At 39.6% G+C, this 14,336-nt stretch overlaps 2 protein-coding genes across 2 annotated transcripts; both read left to right on the plus strand.

The window, feature by feature from the left end:
- The first annotated feature begins 1,035 nt into the window (after positions 1–1,035).
- LOC103419484 (acyl carrier protein 1, chloroplastic) lies at positions 1,036–3,285 on the plus strand. Its single transcript, XM_008357578.4, has 4 exons — positions 1,036–1,380; positions 1,827–1,937; positions 2,462–2,584; positions 2,900–3,285. The coding sequence occupies exons 1-4, from the start codon at positions 1,309–1,311 to the stop codon at positions 3,026–3,028; spliced, it is 435 nt and encodes a 144-aa protein (XP_008355800.3). The 5' UTR covers positions 1,036–1,308; the 3' UTR covers positions 3,029–3,285.
- Positions 3,286–13,631: 10,346 nt separating this feature from the next.
- LOC103419543 (glucan endo-1,3-beta-glucosidase, acidic-like) lies at positions 13,632–14,192 on the plus strand. Its single transcript, XM_008357646.3, has one exon. The coding sequence runs from the start codon at positions 13,632–13,634 to the stop codon at positions 14,190–14,192; it is 561 nt and encodes a 186-aa protein (XP_008355868.3).
- The last annotated feature ends 144 nt before the right edge of the window (positions 14,193–14,336 follow it).

Below are 14,336 nucleotides of genomic sequence, written 5' to 3' on the forward strand. Positions count from 1 at the left end.
ATTTATTGCACCTTGAATTATCCCATCCGAATTTCATGCTCATTCAAAGTTAACCAAATTAAAAATTCAAAGTTCATCCTTTTCTATATATATTTTTAATAATAATTCAAAATTTACATAGTTTCTTGAAGATTTATTCAAAGAGAATTCAAGTTCAAATAATTATACTTTGTTTTAACAAACGATATTATCTACACTAAATAATGAGAAAATGAGTTAAGCCTCACAATGAGTTAGCAATAATGTGTATCAAATTTGCCTTTGGCGATAATCGAACCTAAAACCTTTCACTTACAAGTGAAAAGAACTATCACTAATAGTATTAGGTGGCAAATGATTCTACTTTTAAATCATTAGTTCGAAAAGAAACTATGTAGTTTAGAGTTTATTTGAGACTGGTTATGTGGAAGCATATTTGTTCACAAGTGCTTAAATGGTTGAATTTTAAAAACAACTCAAATGTTTACCAAAAAAATATTTGATAGTGCTTCAAAAAGAAACACCTAAAATATGCTTCTACAACTCATAATTACTTTTGACATTTTTTCTAAAAATAGTTCGAAACATTTTGATTGTTGGAAAATGCTTTTTGCCATTTCAAAAAACCTGACAAACAATGGGGAAAGTTTTCAAGTCATAAGCTGAAATTTTGGAAAAGAAATCATAAATGAGAAATGCTAGCGGTACTTTTTACAAAGTGAAATTCTTTGTCATTTTATGATTTTGACACAAAAATTAATGTTAAATTGTAAATTAATTGAAAAATCATAAAAAGTCTTACTTTTTAAAGCCAACAGGATCCTCTCTGGATTTTTTTGGTAAGGATTTTGGAAATCCGTAAATTGTGTTTGTTCATCGTATATCGTGCGATCAGTTTTTGTCAAAGCACCGTTTATGTTTTTTTTTAAAATAAAAATATTTAAAATAATTTCTAACCATACGATGAACATACATAATTTACAAATCTCAGGATCCGGCGAGGATCCGATTCTTTTTAAAGAGTTGTTCGACATTTCACGTCGTAAATTCAAGAACAAAATATTTTTCAAAAGCTTAACAGCCAACTTTTTCAGGCCCATTAAGTCGAAAGCATTTGTACCGTCGGTTCATGATGAGTCAGTGACCATTTCAGCAGTCACTCTCTCTTGCCTTCTGTCACAGTACACGTGTCAGTCGCAGAATCCTTCTCCCTGTTCCATAAATACCCACCTGCCAACGGCCCCCTCTTTCTCACACTACTCCTCTCCTCGGTCTCGCCGTCTCACTCTCTACCTCTCCTTCTAATTCGGTCTCGCCGTAACTCCATCAATGGCCGCCGTCACCGGAGCTTCTGCGATCTCCCTCATCCGCTCCGCCCCCCAGCAGTTCCACCAAAATCTCGTAATCCCATTTCTTTAATTACACTGTTAATTTACAATTTTGATCATATTTATTTTTTACAGTTTACTTTACATGCTTTTAGATTTTAATTGTAGTGAAAGTTAATTATGTTGGTATTGTTTTTCTCGATTATATAGCTTTATTGGGTTGGTGTTGGAATTCTGTGATTTTATATATATAATGCTATATTTGAAATTGTTCCCAATTGCCTATGTTTTGATGGGTATTGAAAAAAATGAAAACTAATGAAAAAGACTTGAAAACTTTGAGTTCTAATCGAAATGATAAAAATGTGTTACAAGAGAATAGTATCACGAGTGATTTTTTCGACTAAAAATATCACAGTATGAGTGTTTCGTTAAGACTTCCTTGAAAAAATGCATGAACAATTCGCATTTTACTGAATTTTTTATTTGAATTTTATTGAATAATTCATCTTTGAACAGGCATTATCCAGGACTAATGGTTTGAGATCAGTTTCACTTGCTGGTTATGGAAGAAGTTCCCTCTCTTTCGGGCTGCAACAACGTTCGGCCCGGCTTCGCGTTTCCTGCGCTGTATGTGTTTGTTTGGAGTGCTCTTGTTGTTTGTTATGAGTTTTACAGTTTGAATTTTGCATTCACAATATCCTGGGGTTTCATTGGAAGTGTCGAAAGTTTCGGTCTCAAAGGTTTAGATTGGATGCACGATCAATCCGAGCTTTATACTTACGATGTAACAGTTTAAGGCTCGGATTGATGTGAATTGTGAACACTATTTTGTAGGCATGTAGCTGTAGGGATAAATGCTTTTATGTCCGGAATGGAAAAGCCTGCCATTGTTTGAGTGTTTCTCAAGTTTACCCGAATTAGGTCAAATGTAGTAAAAATTAAAAACTTGGAGTTTTAACAAATCATTTCCGTACTTTCACTTTTAGAAAAACCACATTTTTACTTTTCTTTGTTACTATTCACTACACATTTCTTTGTCATTTTTCATCAAAACTAAAGTTTTTTGGGACTTTTCGTTAGTTTTCCTTTAAAATTTTGATATAGTTATGTGGTAGTTGTGAGCTGTGGTAATCTTGATTGTCCTTCATCAGGCAAAGCCGGATACGGTGGAAAAGGTGTCTAAGATAGTAAAGAAGCAACTTGCATTGCCAGATGACTCTGCAGTTACCGGCGAGTCAAAGTTTTCCGAACTTGGAGCTGATTCTCTAGATACGGTACATTCAACATTCATTAACGTGCTACCCCGGTTTCTTTATATTTTTTTCATCCGCATTCGCAGGGAGTTCTTCTAACCAGAAAAATATACCACATTTCACAATCGTTACGACTATTGCAGTACTAGTGAAGAATAACGAGACATATTGGTTATTTTTTGGTGCAATCCTTCAAAATTCTATGTTCGTTGCAGTTAAAAATCTTCAGACGTAGAATTCATTTTGGTATCTCTACCATAGTTACAGTTTCGGTATTTAAACTTCATTGTTATTTGTTGTAGCTTGAATTTGTTCTAATGTAAAGCTGCACTCCAGGTTGAGATTGTGATGGGACTTGAGGAGGAATTCGGCATCAGTGTGGAAGAGGAAAGCGCTCAGACCATTGCAACCGTGCAGGATGCCGCAGATGTTATTGAGAAGCTCATTGAGAAAAACAAGGCGTAGAAGCGATGGAAACGAGTCGAGAAGCATTTTCATTTCCTAGCCTGCTTTAGAGATCAGTACTTGGTAGACTGGTTATGTACTCGGGTGTTTTGCGTTAAATCCGAACCTCGTAGTTGAGTGGTTTTACCATAAATTTATGAATTTTCGAGTTTCTGTTGAGTTTTCGATACTCTCGTTTTGTTTTTGAAATTTCAGAAACTTGTACAAGACCATGCTGTTGCAAATCTGAAACAACAGAACTTAAAAGGTTTTTATCATCGTTGGACGAGTATTTTGAGATTTGTGTTAAATTTCGAGATATGTGTAAGAGATTGTCACTTGGGATACAAAGTTTTTTTTTTCAACGATAAATTTTGTCAGATTAACCACCGACGAGATTCGAATTCATGCCGAAATGCAATGACTCAACTCAAATCAACTCAGCAAATCAAAGTAACAAAAATTCATTGAGAATTAAAATTTAGGCAAAACAAAAACAACCCAAAATTGAGCACATTACACTATCACAAACAAAAAATGGATATAACAAACAAAAAGTCAATACCTTTGAGAATTTGGGGTTCGAGAGAAGCTCGGAGAGCACGGAAATGGAGGAAAGAAGGAAACTCTCAGTCTCAGGGCAATTTCCGTCTGAAATGCTGAAATTCTCATAATTTGGTAGCGGACAGAAGCGAGGACGTGTGTGGGTGGGAAAGGCGGTGGGTGAGGCGGAGAGATTTCGGCGAAATACAAGCAGAGGCCGGACGGACGGTTGAGACGCCGCCATTGTTGATGGTCGGAGTTGTGAGTGAGAGAAGTCATGTATTTTTTGTAGTTGGGATTTCCCTCGGTTTTTTTTAGGGGTGTGATATTCAAACACCTCATTTTACTTTTCACACATATTTTTAATTTTCGACCGTCAAATCAGATGAATTGAAAAAGATCAATGGACATAAATTATCAAGAGGTGTGTGAGAAGAAAAATGAGATGTGTTGATAGCACATCTTTTTTTACAGGCCACAAGTTTAAATATAATCAATTTTTGTGACCCGATTGGGAATATAATTCTGATAAGACAAAACAATCTTGGGGAAAATTTGCGAATAGAAAGAATATAAAAAGTCGTTTTTGCCCATTATTTTTAGGCAAGGGTAACCCTTTTCTCAAAATATCAAGTATGCCCTTCCTTGATGTGCAGGCAAGCAATTTTCTCTTAACTTTAATTTTAACCGATTATCCCTACATTTTTAGAATTAGCTAATTTTTTCTTTACACTTAAATTTTAATGATTATCTCCTCAACTTTTATAAATAACCAATTTCCTTCCTGACTCATGGTTGCTTACCTGATGTGTAGGCAGGCACATATCGAGATAGAGAATGTATTGGATAGGGAAAGGAGATCAATATAAACGCTGAAATTATATTACAGCATATAAATCGTGTTAGTGTATTTGAGGCTGTATAGTTTGAGTTTTGGTTGATAATCTACAGCGGATTTCTTCCTATCTGTTAGGCCAAACACGAAGAGAGTGTGAGCAATATAGCCGTTGCTAGCTCACACCTTAGCTAGAAGTCTAGCACGCGAGTTGCACATGGACAACTCAAATTAGACAGATGACACGATATACACCATCTAGATGTTTAAATCGTGGTCGCCCATTACAGATGAATACGACTTCAAACTTAGGAACATTTCTATGAATCTAAAACAGAAACCAAGCCATTTCAATCTGCAATCCTCCATTCCTTGTAGCTACGTACAGAGCGTATAGTTCAACAAATCAATGCACACATGATTCTCCAGAAAAAGCAATATGACATTATACTAATAACCGAACCGATAAAAAGGAAAGAGTAAAGCTAGAGAGATCATCTATTCAAACCATCTTTGTAAACTATATGATGTAGTTGTTGATGATTGAATTATTACTTTAAATGTTGATTAACGTGCTTATCTATGAATCATGGATACAGATACGGATGCAACAATATGATACGACACGACACGACGATACGAAAATCTCTAAAAATTAAGATACAATATGCTATGGATACGACAAATAAAAATATATAGCAATAAAAATATACATTTTAAAACATAATTCATCATTCAAATTCAAGTACATTTGAGTTGTTGAAGAAGAAAAGTTGGAGATCTAATCCTGCTTATATACAGTAGAAAAAGTGTGAGATTGTATTCATGGTTTTAATTAAAGGGAAGCTCTCGTTGTATTCATCAACTTTCAATTATATATAGACGTCTCCTATTAATTTTCTCATCTTCTTATCTTTTTTAAAAGTGTAAATGTATTCTAAAAGCCGGATACGTATATCTTAAATGTAGGATACGCGTATCCATCAAGTCAAAGACGTGTTCATAGACCATGATACGTATCAGACGAGTATCCGAGAGTATCGGACAAGTATCGTATCTAATCAAGTATTAGATACGGGATACACAACCAAACAGAAGTATCTGTGCATCATAGGTGCTTATTTTAATTTTTTTGTAGTACAACAATATAGTTTACACTAAGGGGAGAGAGGACTTCGCCTAAGTCACATAATGGGCAGCCTAATTTAGTATCGAATTAGCCATCCACGAGATTCGAACCTAATACCTCTCACATTTAAATGAAGAGGAATACCACTAAACCGTAGTACTAAGTAGCAGGTGCTTATTTTCTATTTGTTTGCAACCAAAGTACCAAACCGATCAAAAGGAAATAACTAGCTAGAAAGTAACCAAATTTATAAGAGGCATATACTGTGATGCTGAGTTGTGTTGTGTGCACCAGATCAATGAATCTCATTGAGGATTTAATTTAATTCCAATTTTTATTGACAACCAATAATATATTATACGGTAAACAGTAATTTTTATTATCGATCAACCAATTTTTGTTGCTTTGCCCTTTTTTTTCACTTTCTTTTTTTGGGTTAATTTTGCAGCTAGCAGTAAAAGAAAAGTGTGGATAACAACAGTTTTCGGGAATTGCTAATAGTATTTATTTAGCAAAATGTGCATATATATGAATTACGTGATAGCTTCTTTCATTCTGCTGACGTCGTACATTCGTTCTTCATCGCTGTTTCTTCTCTCTCAAGGTAATAATGTTAATTTCCTTCCTTCCAATTTTTTTTTTTTTTTTTTTTTGGGGAACCTCGGCGGTACGAGGGAAATTTATTGATAAGAAAAAATAAGTTACACCTAGACAGGGGGGGACATAAACCTAACCCCTCATAGAACAATAAAAAAGAAATACAAGGGGGGGACATGCACCTTACCCCTTTTGAGAAAGGAAATACCGAAAAAAGAGGGGGGGACATAGACCGTACCCCTCTTGGAAAAGAAAATACAAGGAAAAGACTAGGCGGACATAAGCCCAAACCCCTCTAAAAACCTTAAAAGGTAATAACCTGCAAGACAAACTGCAAAACAAACGGGAAACCAAAAAGGTTAGGAAAAGAAAGGAGAACACACATCAAGAAGAGGAGACAAACCTGTAGGTTGGCATGCCCAAGAAATCTAAGTGCAGATGAGGAAGGATCTCTATTGGGGGAGTGGAATGCCAAACAAGTGAAGATGATAGAAGCCCTAAATTGGCTAATTTGTCAGCAGCAGCATTCCCTTCTCGAAAAATATGAGAGCAACGAAAAACCATGTTCTGCAAATGGAGAGTACAATTGTTCCAGCGTGTCTGGAGCGACCAAGGGGGAGAGAAAGATCCAGAAGCAAAACATGATATTACACTAGAAGAGTCGCTTTCAAGCCATAAATTTTGCCAGCCCCGCGCGTGGGCCAATTCGACAGCAAGGATGACAGCATGGAGCTCTGCATAGAAAGAAGTACGATGGCCCAAGCTTAGGGAGAAACCACCAAGAAAATAACCCGCAGAATCTCGAAAAACCCCGCCACATGCCGCAGGACCCGGATTACCTTTAGCAAGGCCATCAGTATTCACTTTGACCCAAGAAAAATGAGGGGGGTGCCAAAGAACAGGGACAATAGAAGGAGCTTTACTGGAGTTAGGCGATATTCCAAGAGAGACTAAAAGTTGCCTATCCAAAATGTCTAGTACATGGCCAGGGGTGAGAGCTCCAACCTGCCTAATCCAGACCGAGTTGGAGCGGCAGAGACGTGAGAAGGAGGGAGGTTTGCCTTCAAACTTCACTTTATTACGCATCTTCCAAATAGCCATTAGTAAGAAAAACCCTGAAGTGAGCCAGACATTGCGAAGATGTGGAGAAAACCGCTTTGACAGAAAATCAAGCCATAGATCAGAGAGGGAGCCCGTAGGTGGAATAATGGTGCCAAATTGGGTAGCTAGCCAACGCCAAGCACATTGTGCAAATTCACAGCTAGAAAATAAGTGGTCAATAGATTCAGAATTCTTGTAACATAGTTGGCAAATTGGAGCCAGCGGGATGCCTCGGCGCTGAAGTTGATCCTCCGTTGAGAGCTTGTTGAATAGAATCTTCCAAACTAAAATAGAGTAACGAGGTGGGATGAAAGGACGCCAGATAATGGAAGCCCAACTCTTGACAGGAAATCGATGACGAACAATTTCATAGCCATCGGAAAACGAAAAAACGCCAGATGTAGAAACTTCCCAAATTAAAACGTCATTATCCTCATCGATTGGAAGAGGCATTTCTAAAATCTCATTAGTTAGGTCTGAGAAAGTAGAAGAAAAAATAGAAGGAATAACCCATTTTCCCATACGAATAATATTTGAGACCTTAGTACGAGATAAAGAAGGGGCAATCTCTGTTGCACCAACGACGTCCACAATAGGCTTATCCAGCCATTTATCAACCCAAAGGGAAGTAGTAGAGCCATTTCCAATCACCCAACGACAATTCTGAAACAAGATATGAAGAATGGATTTAATACCAGGCCATATAGAAGATCGCTTATAACTACAAGAATATAGGCGACCGTGAAGCTTGAAACGTTCCCGAAGATAAATACTCCAAGGGGAATCAGTAGTAATAATAAGCCATCCAAGCTTTAAGAGAGTTGTAGTGTTAAGAGAGCTAAGATCACGCAAACCCAAACTACCTTCATTCTTCGGAGCACATATCTGACGCCAAGAAACGGTAACAAACTTCTTGGAGGTTACGTCACCAGACCATATAAAATTGCGAGCACATCGTGAAAGAGACCTTAGCAAGGAAGAAGGCCACTTATAAACAGGAAAGCTATGCAAGAGCATACTTTGAAAAACTGATTGAGTGAGTTGAACTCTTCCTGCCATAGATAAAAGTTTCCCCTTCCAACCAGTTAACTTAGCTTTAGCTTTATCTGCCAAGGCTTGGAGATGACTCCTTTTAGGCTTGCCACAGAAGATTGGAACTCCTAAGTAGACAAAAGGTGCTTTGCCTTCTTTGAAACCCAAGTAACTCTCAACCACAGCTTTGCGATGCCTTGAGGTAGAGCCCAAGTAGAAAGTACTTTTTTCCTTATTGATAAATTGACCAGAGGCTCTACTATATCTATCGAGGAAACCTTGCAAATTACGCAGGGTGACACCATCACTTCTACAGAAAATGAATAAGTCATCTGCATAGAGAACGTGAGAAGGAGAGATACAACCTCTTGGAGCAAAAGTTGGCTTAGTAAGCCCATCAAGTTGAAGACGACTCAGGCCCCTTGATAGAGACTCCTCAGCTAGACAGAAAAGTAACGGAGAGAGAGGATCCTCTTGGCGCACGCCTCGGGAACAAGAGAAAAAACCATGCGGGGAACCATTGATTAGGATGGACAATTTAGCAGATCTTAAGATGGTAGAAACCCAGTCTATAAAACAAGTGGAGAACCCAAAGTTAGTAAGCACCCGCAATAGAAATGACCAATCTAAAGTATCAAAAGCCTTAGCTATATCAACTTTGACTCCCATATTGCCACCACGAGTTTTTTTGTCAAGCACATTGAAACATTTTGAAACAAGGCCAATACAATCTGTGATACGACGGCCAGGTATGAAAGCAGCTTGATGTGGAGAAATAATGCGTTGAACAACATGAGAAAGACGAACTGCCAAAATTTTGGAAATAATCTTAAAGAGAAAGTTTGCCAAAGCAATAGGTCTAAAATGAGTCATGGAAATAGCGTCTTCCACCTTCGGTATCAAAACTAAGAAATTACTATTGGCATTGGGGTATAACCAATTTGATTGAAAGAATTGGTTCACAAATTGAATAACATCAAAGCTGACAATATCCCAACAGTGATGATAGAAAAAACCTGGAAAACCATCTGGCCCTGGCGCACTGGAAGCACTTAATGAGAAAACTGTCTCCTTAATTTCCTCATTAGTAGGTAATGCAGATATGAGATCATTTTCAGAGTCAGTGACCATCGGCTGGATGACCTCACAAACCGCATTAATGCCTGAAGAAGTGAAAGAAGAGCCGAACAAAGTCTGATAGAAATTAACAATATGGTTCTCAATTGCCAGCGGGTCAGTAAGAAGATTGTTTCCATCAAGAATACAACTGATATGAGAGCTGGATGATTTAATACGAGCATAGGCATGAAAGAAAGAAGAGTTTCTATCCCCTTCAGTTAACCACTTAACACGAGCTCTATCTTTCCAAAAAGCCTCCTGCATTTGAAGAGACTCCATTACTGTAGTCTGGGCAACAATCTCCTCATCGAAAAGATCATTATTTATACCCTCAGTTGAAATTCTTTGTTGAATCATAGAAAGATTATGCCGAGCATTAGCCACTCTATTATGAACATCACCAAAAACCGAAAAATTCCATTGGCGCAAGCAGGTTTTTAGAGCTTTCAATTTTTGCAGAATGATAAACATAGGACAACCATAGACAACTGTATTTCTCCAACAATGAGTTACAGTTTCTCGAAAAGATGAATGTTGAACCCACATTGATTGAAAACGGAAAGGACGATGACCACTGCTCAAAACTCTAGAACCAGAGAAGATAAGGGGGTTATGATCTGAGACTACCTTTGGCAACGCGATGCAGTTAGAGTGGGGCCAAGAGTCAAACCAACTTATATCACACAAGGAGCGATCTAACCTTCTTTCAGTGCGACCACGAGACCTCCAGCCATTAGACCATGTAAAGGCTGCCCCATATGTGTTCAAGTGGGTAAAATTACAAGTGTCAGGCATGCTACTAAACTCAGCGCATGAAGCTTGGGACGGTCTGCCTTCTCCCATCTGTTCGTGGGCACCCAGGATAGCGTTGAAATCACCAATAGCCATCCATGGAACTTGTGTTTGTGGGCGCAGAGAGATAAAGTCAGCCCACAAGTCTCTTCTTTTGATATATGAAGTGCTTGCATAAACAAATGTGAACTGGCTTGGGATATGATCAAAAGTACAGCGAACCGTAACCTGTTGATCATATATAGAAATAACTAAAGGGTCTGCACAAACCGAAGATGTTAGTAACCAAAGGTTGAGAGCAAGAGTTCCTCTAGAATTAAAAGTAAGAGCAGATAAATTTAAAGAATCCCAATAAGCAGCAGAAATAGAATTAAAAGTCACCATGGGCTCCGCAATGCAAACCAAATCCGGGTGATGCAACCGACAGATGTTAGAGAGCTGCGTCCGAGAGTCATCGTTACCAATGCCACGGATATTCCAGAAGAGAACCTTCATTTATAACGAGCTGGTATTCCTCGGACCCTACTCGGATATGGTTTATTAGAGGGTTGATTAAGATTGGCAAGCTGTTTTTGTTTTTTCTTTTGACTGTTAGATAACACAGGAGTAAAACCATCCATATCACAGCCTTCAGTGTGATTGACAATATCGATGACATCCTTAACTAATGTCGCAACATGTTCAAAACCAGGGGGAATGCTGTGGTTGTCATGAGGGTCCCCATGCCAAAATTATTTGGGGCATCGGTGTTGCCCAGATGCTGACTATTCTGAGCGACCGTCGCGACCTGATCAAAGCCAGAGGGAGTGCTAGAGTCGTCACGGAGATCATGTGGGCCAAGATTATTTGGAACAATGGTGTTGCCCAAGTGCTGACCATAAGAAAGACCATTCTGATGATGTGATCCATCTGGAGACAGCGATCCGGTCATAGAATTGCTAATATGAGAAATCCCAGGGGATTGAATACCATGTTCTTCGAATTCAGAATTATTCACAGCTTGGGCAATGGTCCCTAAGGCCTCATCAACCACCGGTTCAAGAGCTTTGTTTATGTGCGTATCAGCGGTGTCAGTCTCTGGTATGACATTACCAGAAACAATTGGCGTTATTCCAAGAGGAGACTGAAGAATGGGCTCATCATTATCATCATCCACTGCCTCAATACCTGCAGGCAACAATTGATCAACCTGTTGAAGAGGTTCAGTAGCATGTGACCCACAAAATACATTAATTGGTATTGTTGTATCTATTTTGGGGCGATATTCCATGTGCAGTTGACTGCGATAGTGATCTCCGGTTTTGTTTTCCCCCATGTTACCACCCATACGTGTCCGGCTACGGGAACGACCTCTCGACATCTGTTTAAGTTGTCTGCAACTATTAGCCAAGTGCCCTATCAAACCACAGTGACTACATTTGGGCGGTAAATTTTCATAAACCACCCCAACCGGGAAGCCATGACTTTCTCTTTCAACCATAAGAGATGTAGGTAAATCATCTGCAAGATTGACATCAACTAATATACGTGCATAATAACCATATTGCCTTTCCCTTGTAGCTGAATCTAGTTGCAAGGGAGTGCCTACCCCTCTCGCAATTTCCATCAAGTGTCTAGGATGCCAATATTCCTGAGTCAAACCAAAAATTTTAATCCATACCTGAGCATGAGTTTGAGGGAGAACATCACCTGGTTTAAAATCTGGCGTCCATTTTGATAACCTGAATAAACCAGTTGCGAGAGTACACGTACCGCCACCCCATGCCCGTCGCATATCATCTTCCTTATTGAAATGGATATCAAAATAACCTTTACCAATAGGAACCAGGTTCCATGGTGCAGTAGGACGCCATGCATCTTCTAAACAAGATTTTAGAGCACCGGTCTTCATTGGCGTAGAACCCTTTTTTAGGAGCAAATGCCCCAGGAGATTATTTTAAAACAACTTCAACTGTTCTTGGTATAGATCCTCGCTAATTTTGACATATGTTTTGTCCCCACGCACAACCGGAGTTGGAAGTTGGCTGAGATGGACGTCTTCAATTGGGATGGAAACCACAGAAGCAAAAGTCCTTGCCTTCAGAATTGGTTGAGCGGGGGGCATATTAGTTGTTGGCATAACCGTCTCTGCAAGAAAACCCCATGGACAAACGATATTTGTGCCCATGATAATTCAGTTTTGATTTGTCAACACCATAAAGCAAGGTTGAACGCAGATTCTCTGGAGCAATTCGTCGAGCAGGTTCAAGGCACCTCAGCCGAGCAACCAGAGCCAGATCCAGCTAAGGCGTACTAGTACCAAAGAGAGCTTTCAGATTGTCTGGGGCAATTTATCGAACAGGTACAAGGCACCTTACTGAGTTCCAAGACTGAGTAGTGATCACTGGAAGAGAATGCCAAACCCAGCATCAAAGCAAGGCACACACCCAGCATCACAAACGCAAATCTCAGCGTCGTCCATGTCGGACCGTTAACGCCGGGAGCTAGAGCGCCGAGAAAGACTGCGTTCGCCGACGAAATTGGTTCGGGTTCTGGTTGCCTTTCGGCTATCGTGCGGGGTTTGGATCTGCGACTGACGGCCTGAGCTTTCCTCTGCACACTACCCTTCTACACTGACGGCCTGAGCTTTCCGGGAGATTGGGGGAGGCGAAGCAATTGAATCGGATTTTCCCGCTTTTTTCAGATTTGGATTTGGACGTGTTTTGGTGTTTGGTTGCCGAGCGTGTCTGTTGTTATGTGCTGACAAAACTGTTCCGGTGGAAGATTTCTTACCCTGGAAGCACCTGAAATTGAATGAACTGCATGAGCTTCCTTCACCTGGGTTCGGACGTTCTTCCTTCCTTCCAAACCCTAGCTTCAATTTATTATTTTCTTGCAACTAATTACTTAGTTGAATTATTATTCCCCTAATGCATGCATGCATGTTGTGTATGTACGTAAACTATACCTGCAGGCCAAGGCTTTGCTTTGCGAATTGTGAATTGAGAATCACGATGGGGAGCTCATTTGTTTGGGCAGTAGTGCTTGTTGTGTGCGCTGCTGCCACCGCCGCTGAGGCAGATACTCGGAGTAAAAGTCCGGTAGGTGTTTGCTTTCCATTAAAAGGAACCAACCTTCCTCCTGCAGATAGAACGGCCGAGCTCTTACACAAATATAAAATTCCAAGAACCATGGTCTTTGCTTTCAACAACTCTGTGATGAGAAGTTTAAGAACCCTCAAACCAGAAACCTCCGTAGCTGTAATGTTTCCAAACGAGCACTTAAAATCCCAAGACTCGGTTGTGAGATGGTGGCTCTCGAACTATGTGGATCCTTACTTGAATGAGGTAGACATCAATTACATTGTTGTTGGCGATAAAGCTGTCCAGGACAACAGCGCCGATGTCCTGCGGGTCATGAAAGCCGTTCGACGAGTGCTGGACAAGAAGTTTTTAGGGCGTGTCAAGGTGACCACATTATTTGATTACGATAAGACCATGAATACTCCTTGTCCACCTTCAAGGGCGACCTTCATACAAAAAGCCAACAACGACATTTCGGATATTCTCCGGTTTTTGAGAAACCAAGGAGCACCTCTCATGGTCAGTGTGTATCCTTACTGGGGATATGTACACAACCGTCTTTCGATGCACTTGGATTTTGCGCTGTTTAAATCGAAAAAACCAGTTCTTACGGACACGTTCAACGTGAAATATTACAACTTGTTGGATGCCATGGTGGATGCATTTTACCGTGCAATGGAGCGGGTGGGGGTGTCCGAAGTTCCTATAGTGATCGGTGAGATCGGATGGCCAACTGCCGGAGGAGAACACAACGTCACAACCACGCAGAACGCGGCTATCTTTAACCAGAACTTGCTCAAGCATTTGGAAGCTAGAAAAGGGACGCCAAAAAAACCTCAGTTCGCCATTGAAGCATACATTAGGTCCTTGTACGATGAGAAGGATAAATCCATCCACCCATCCTACCAATCCTTTGGAATCTTTGAAACCAATGGAAATCCCAAATACCCTTTGTTTAAAAAATCTAGCAACTAGCTAGGGCAAACGTATAAGTAATCATGCATTAAAATCATAGATATGCAAATTGTACAATCAATGATATCCCAGAAATGGATTACATTTGCTCCTCTGAAAGCGCTTCAAGTGCTTCCTAAAAGAATTACACAGAAAATGATTCTT

This window comes from Malus domestica, chromosome 04 (genome assembly GCF_042453785.1).
Source record: "Malus domestica chromosome 04, GDT2T_hap1".
Taxonomy (NCBI): Eukaryota; Viridiplantae; Streptophyta; class Magnoliopsida; order Rosales; family Rosaceae; genus Malus; species Malus domestica.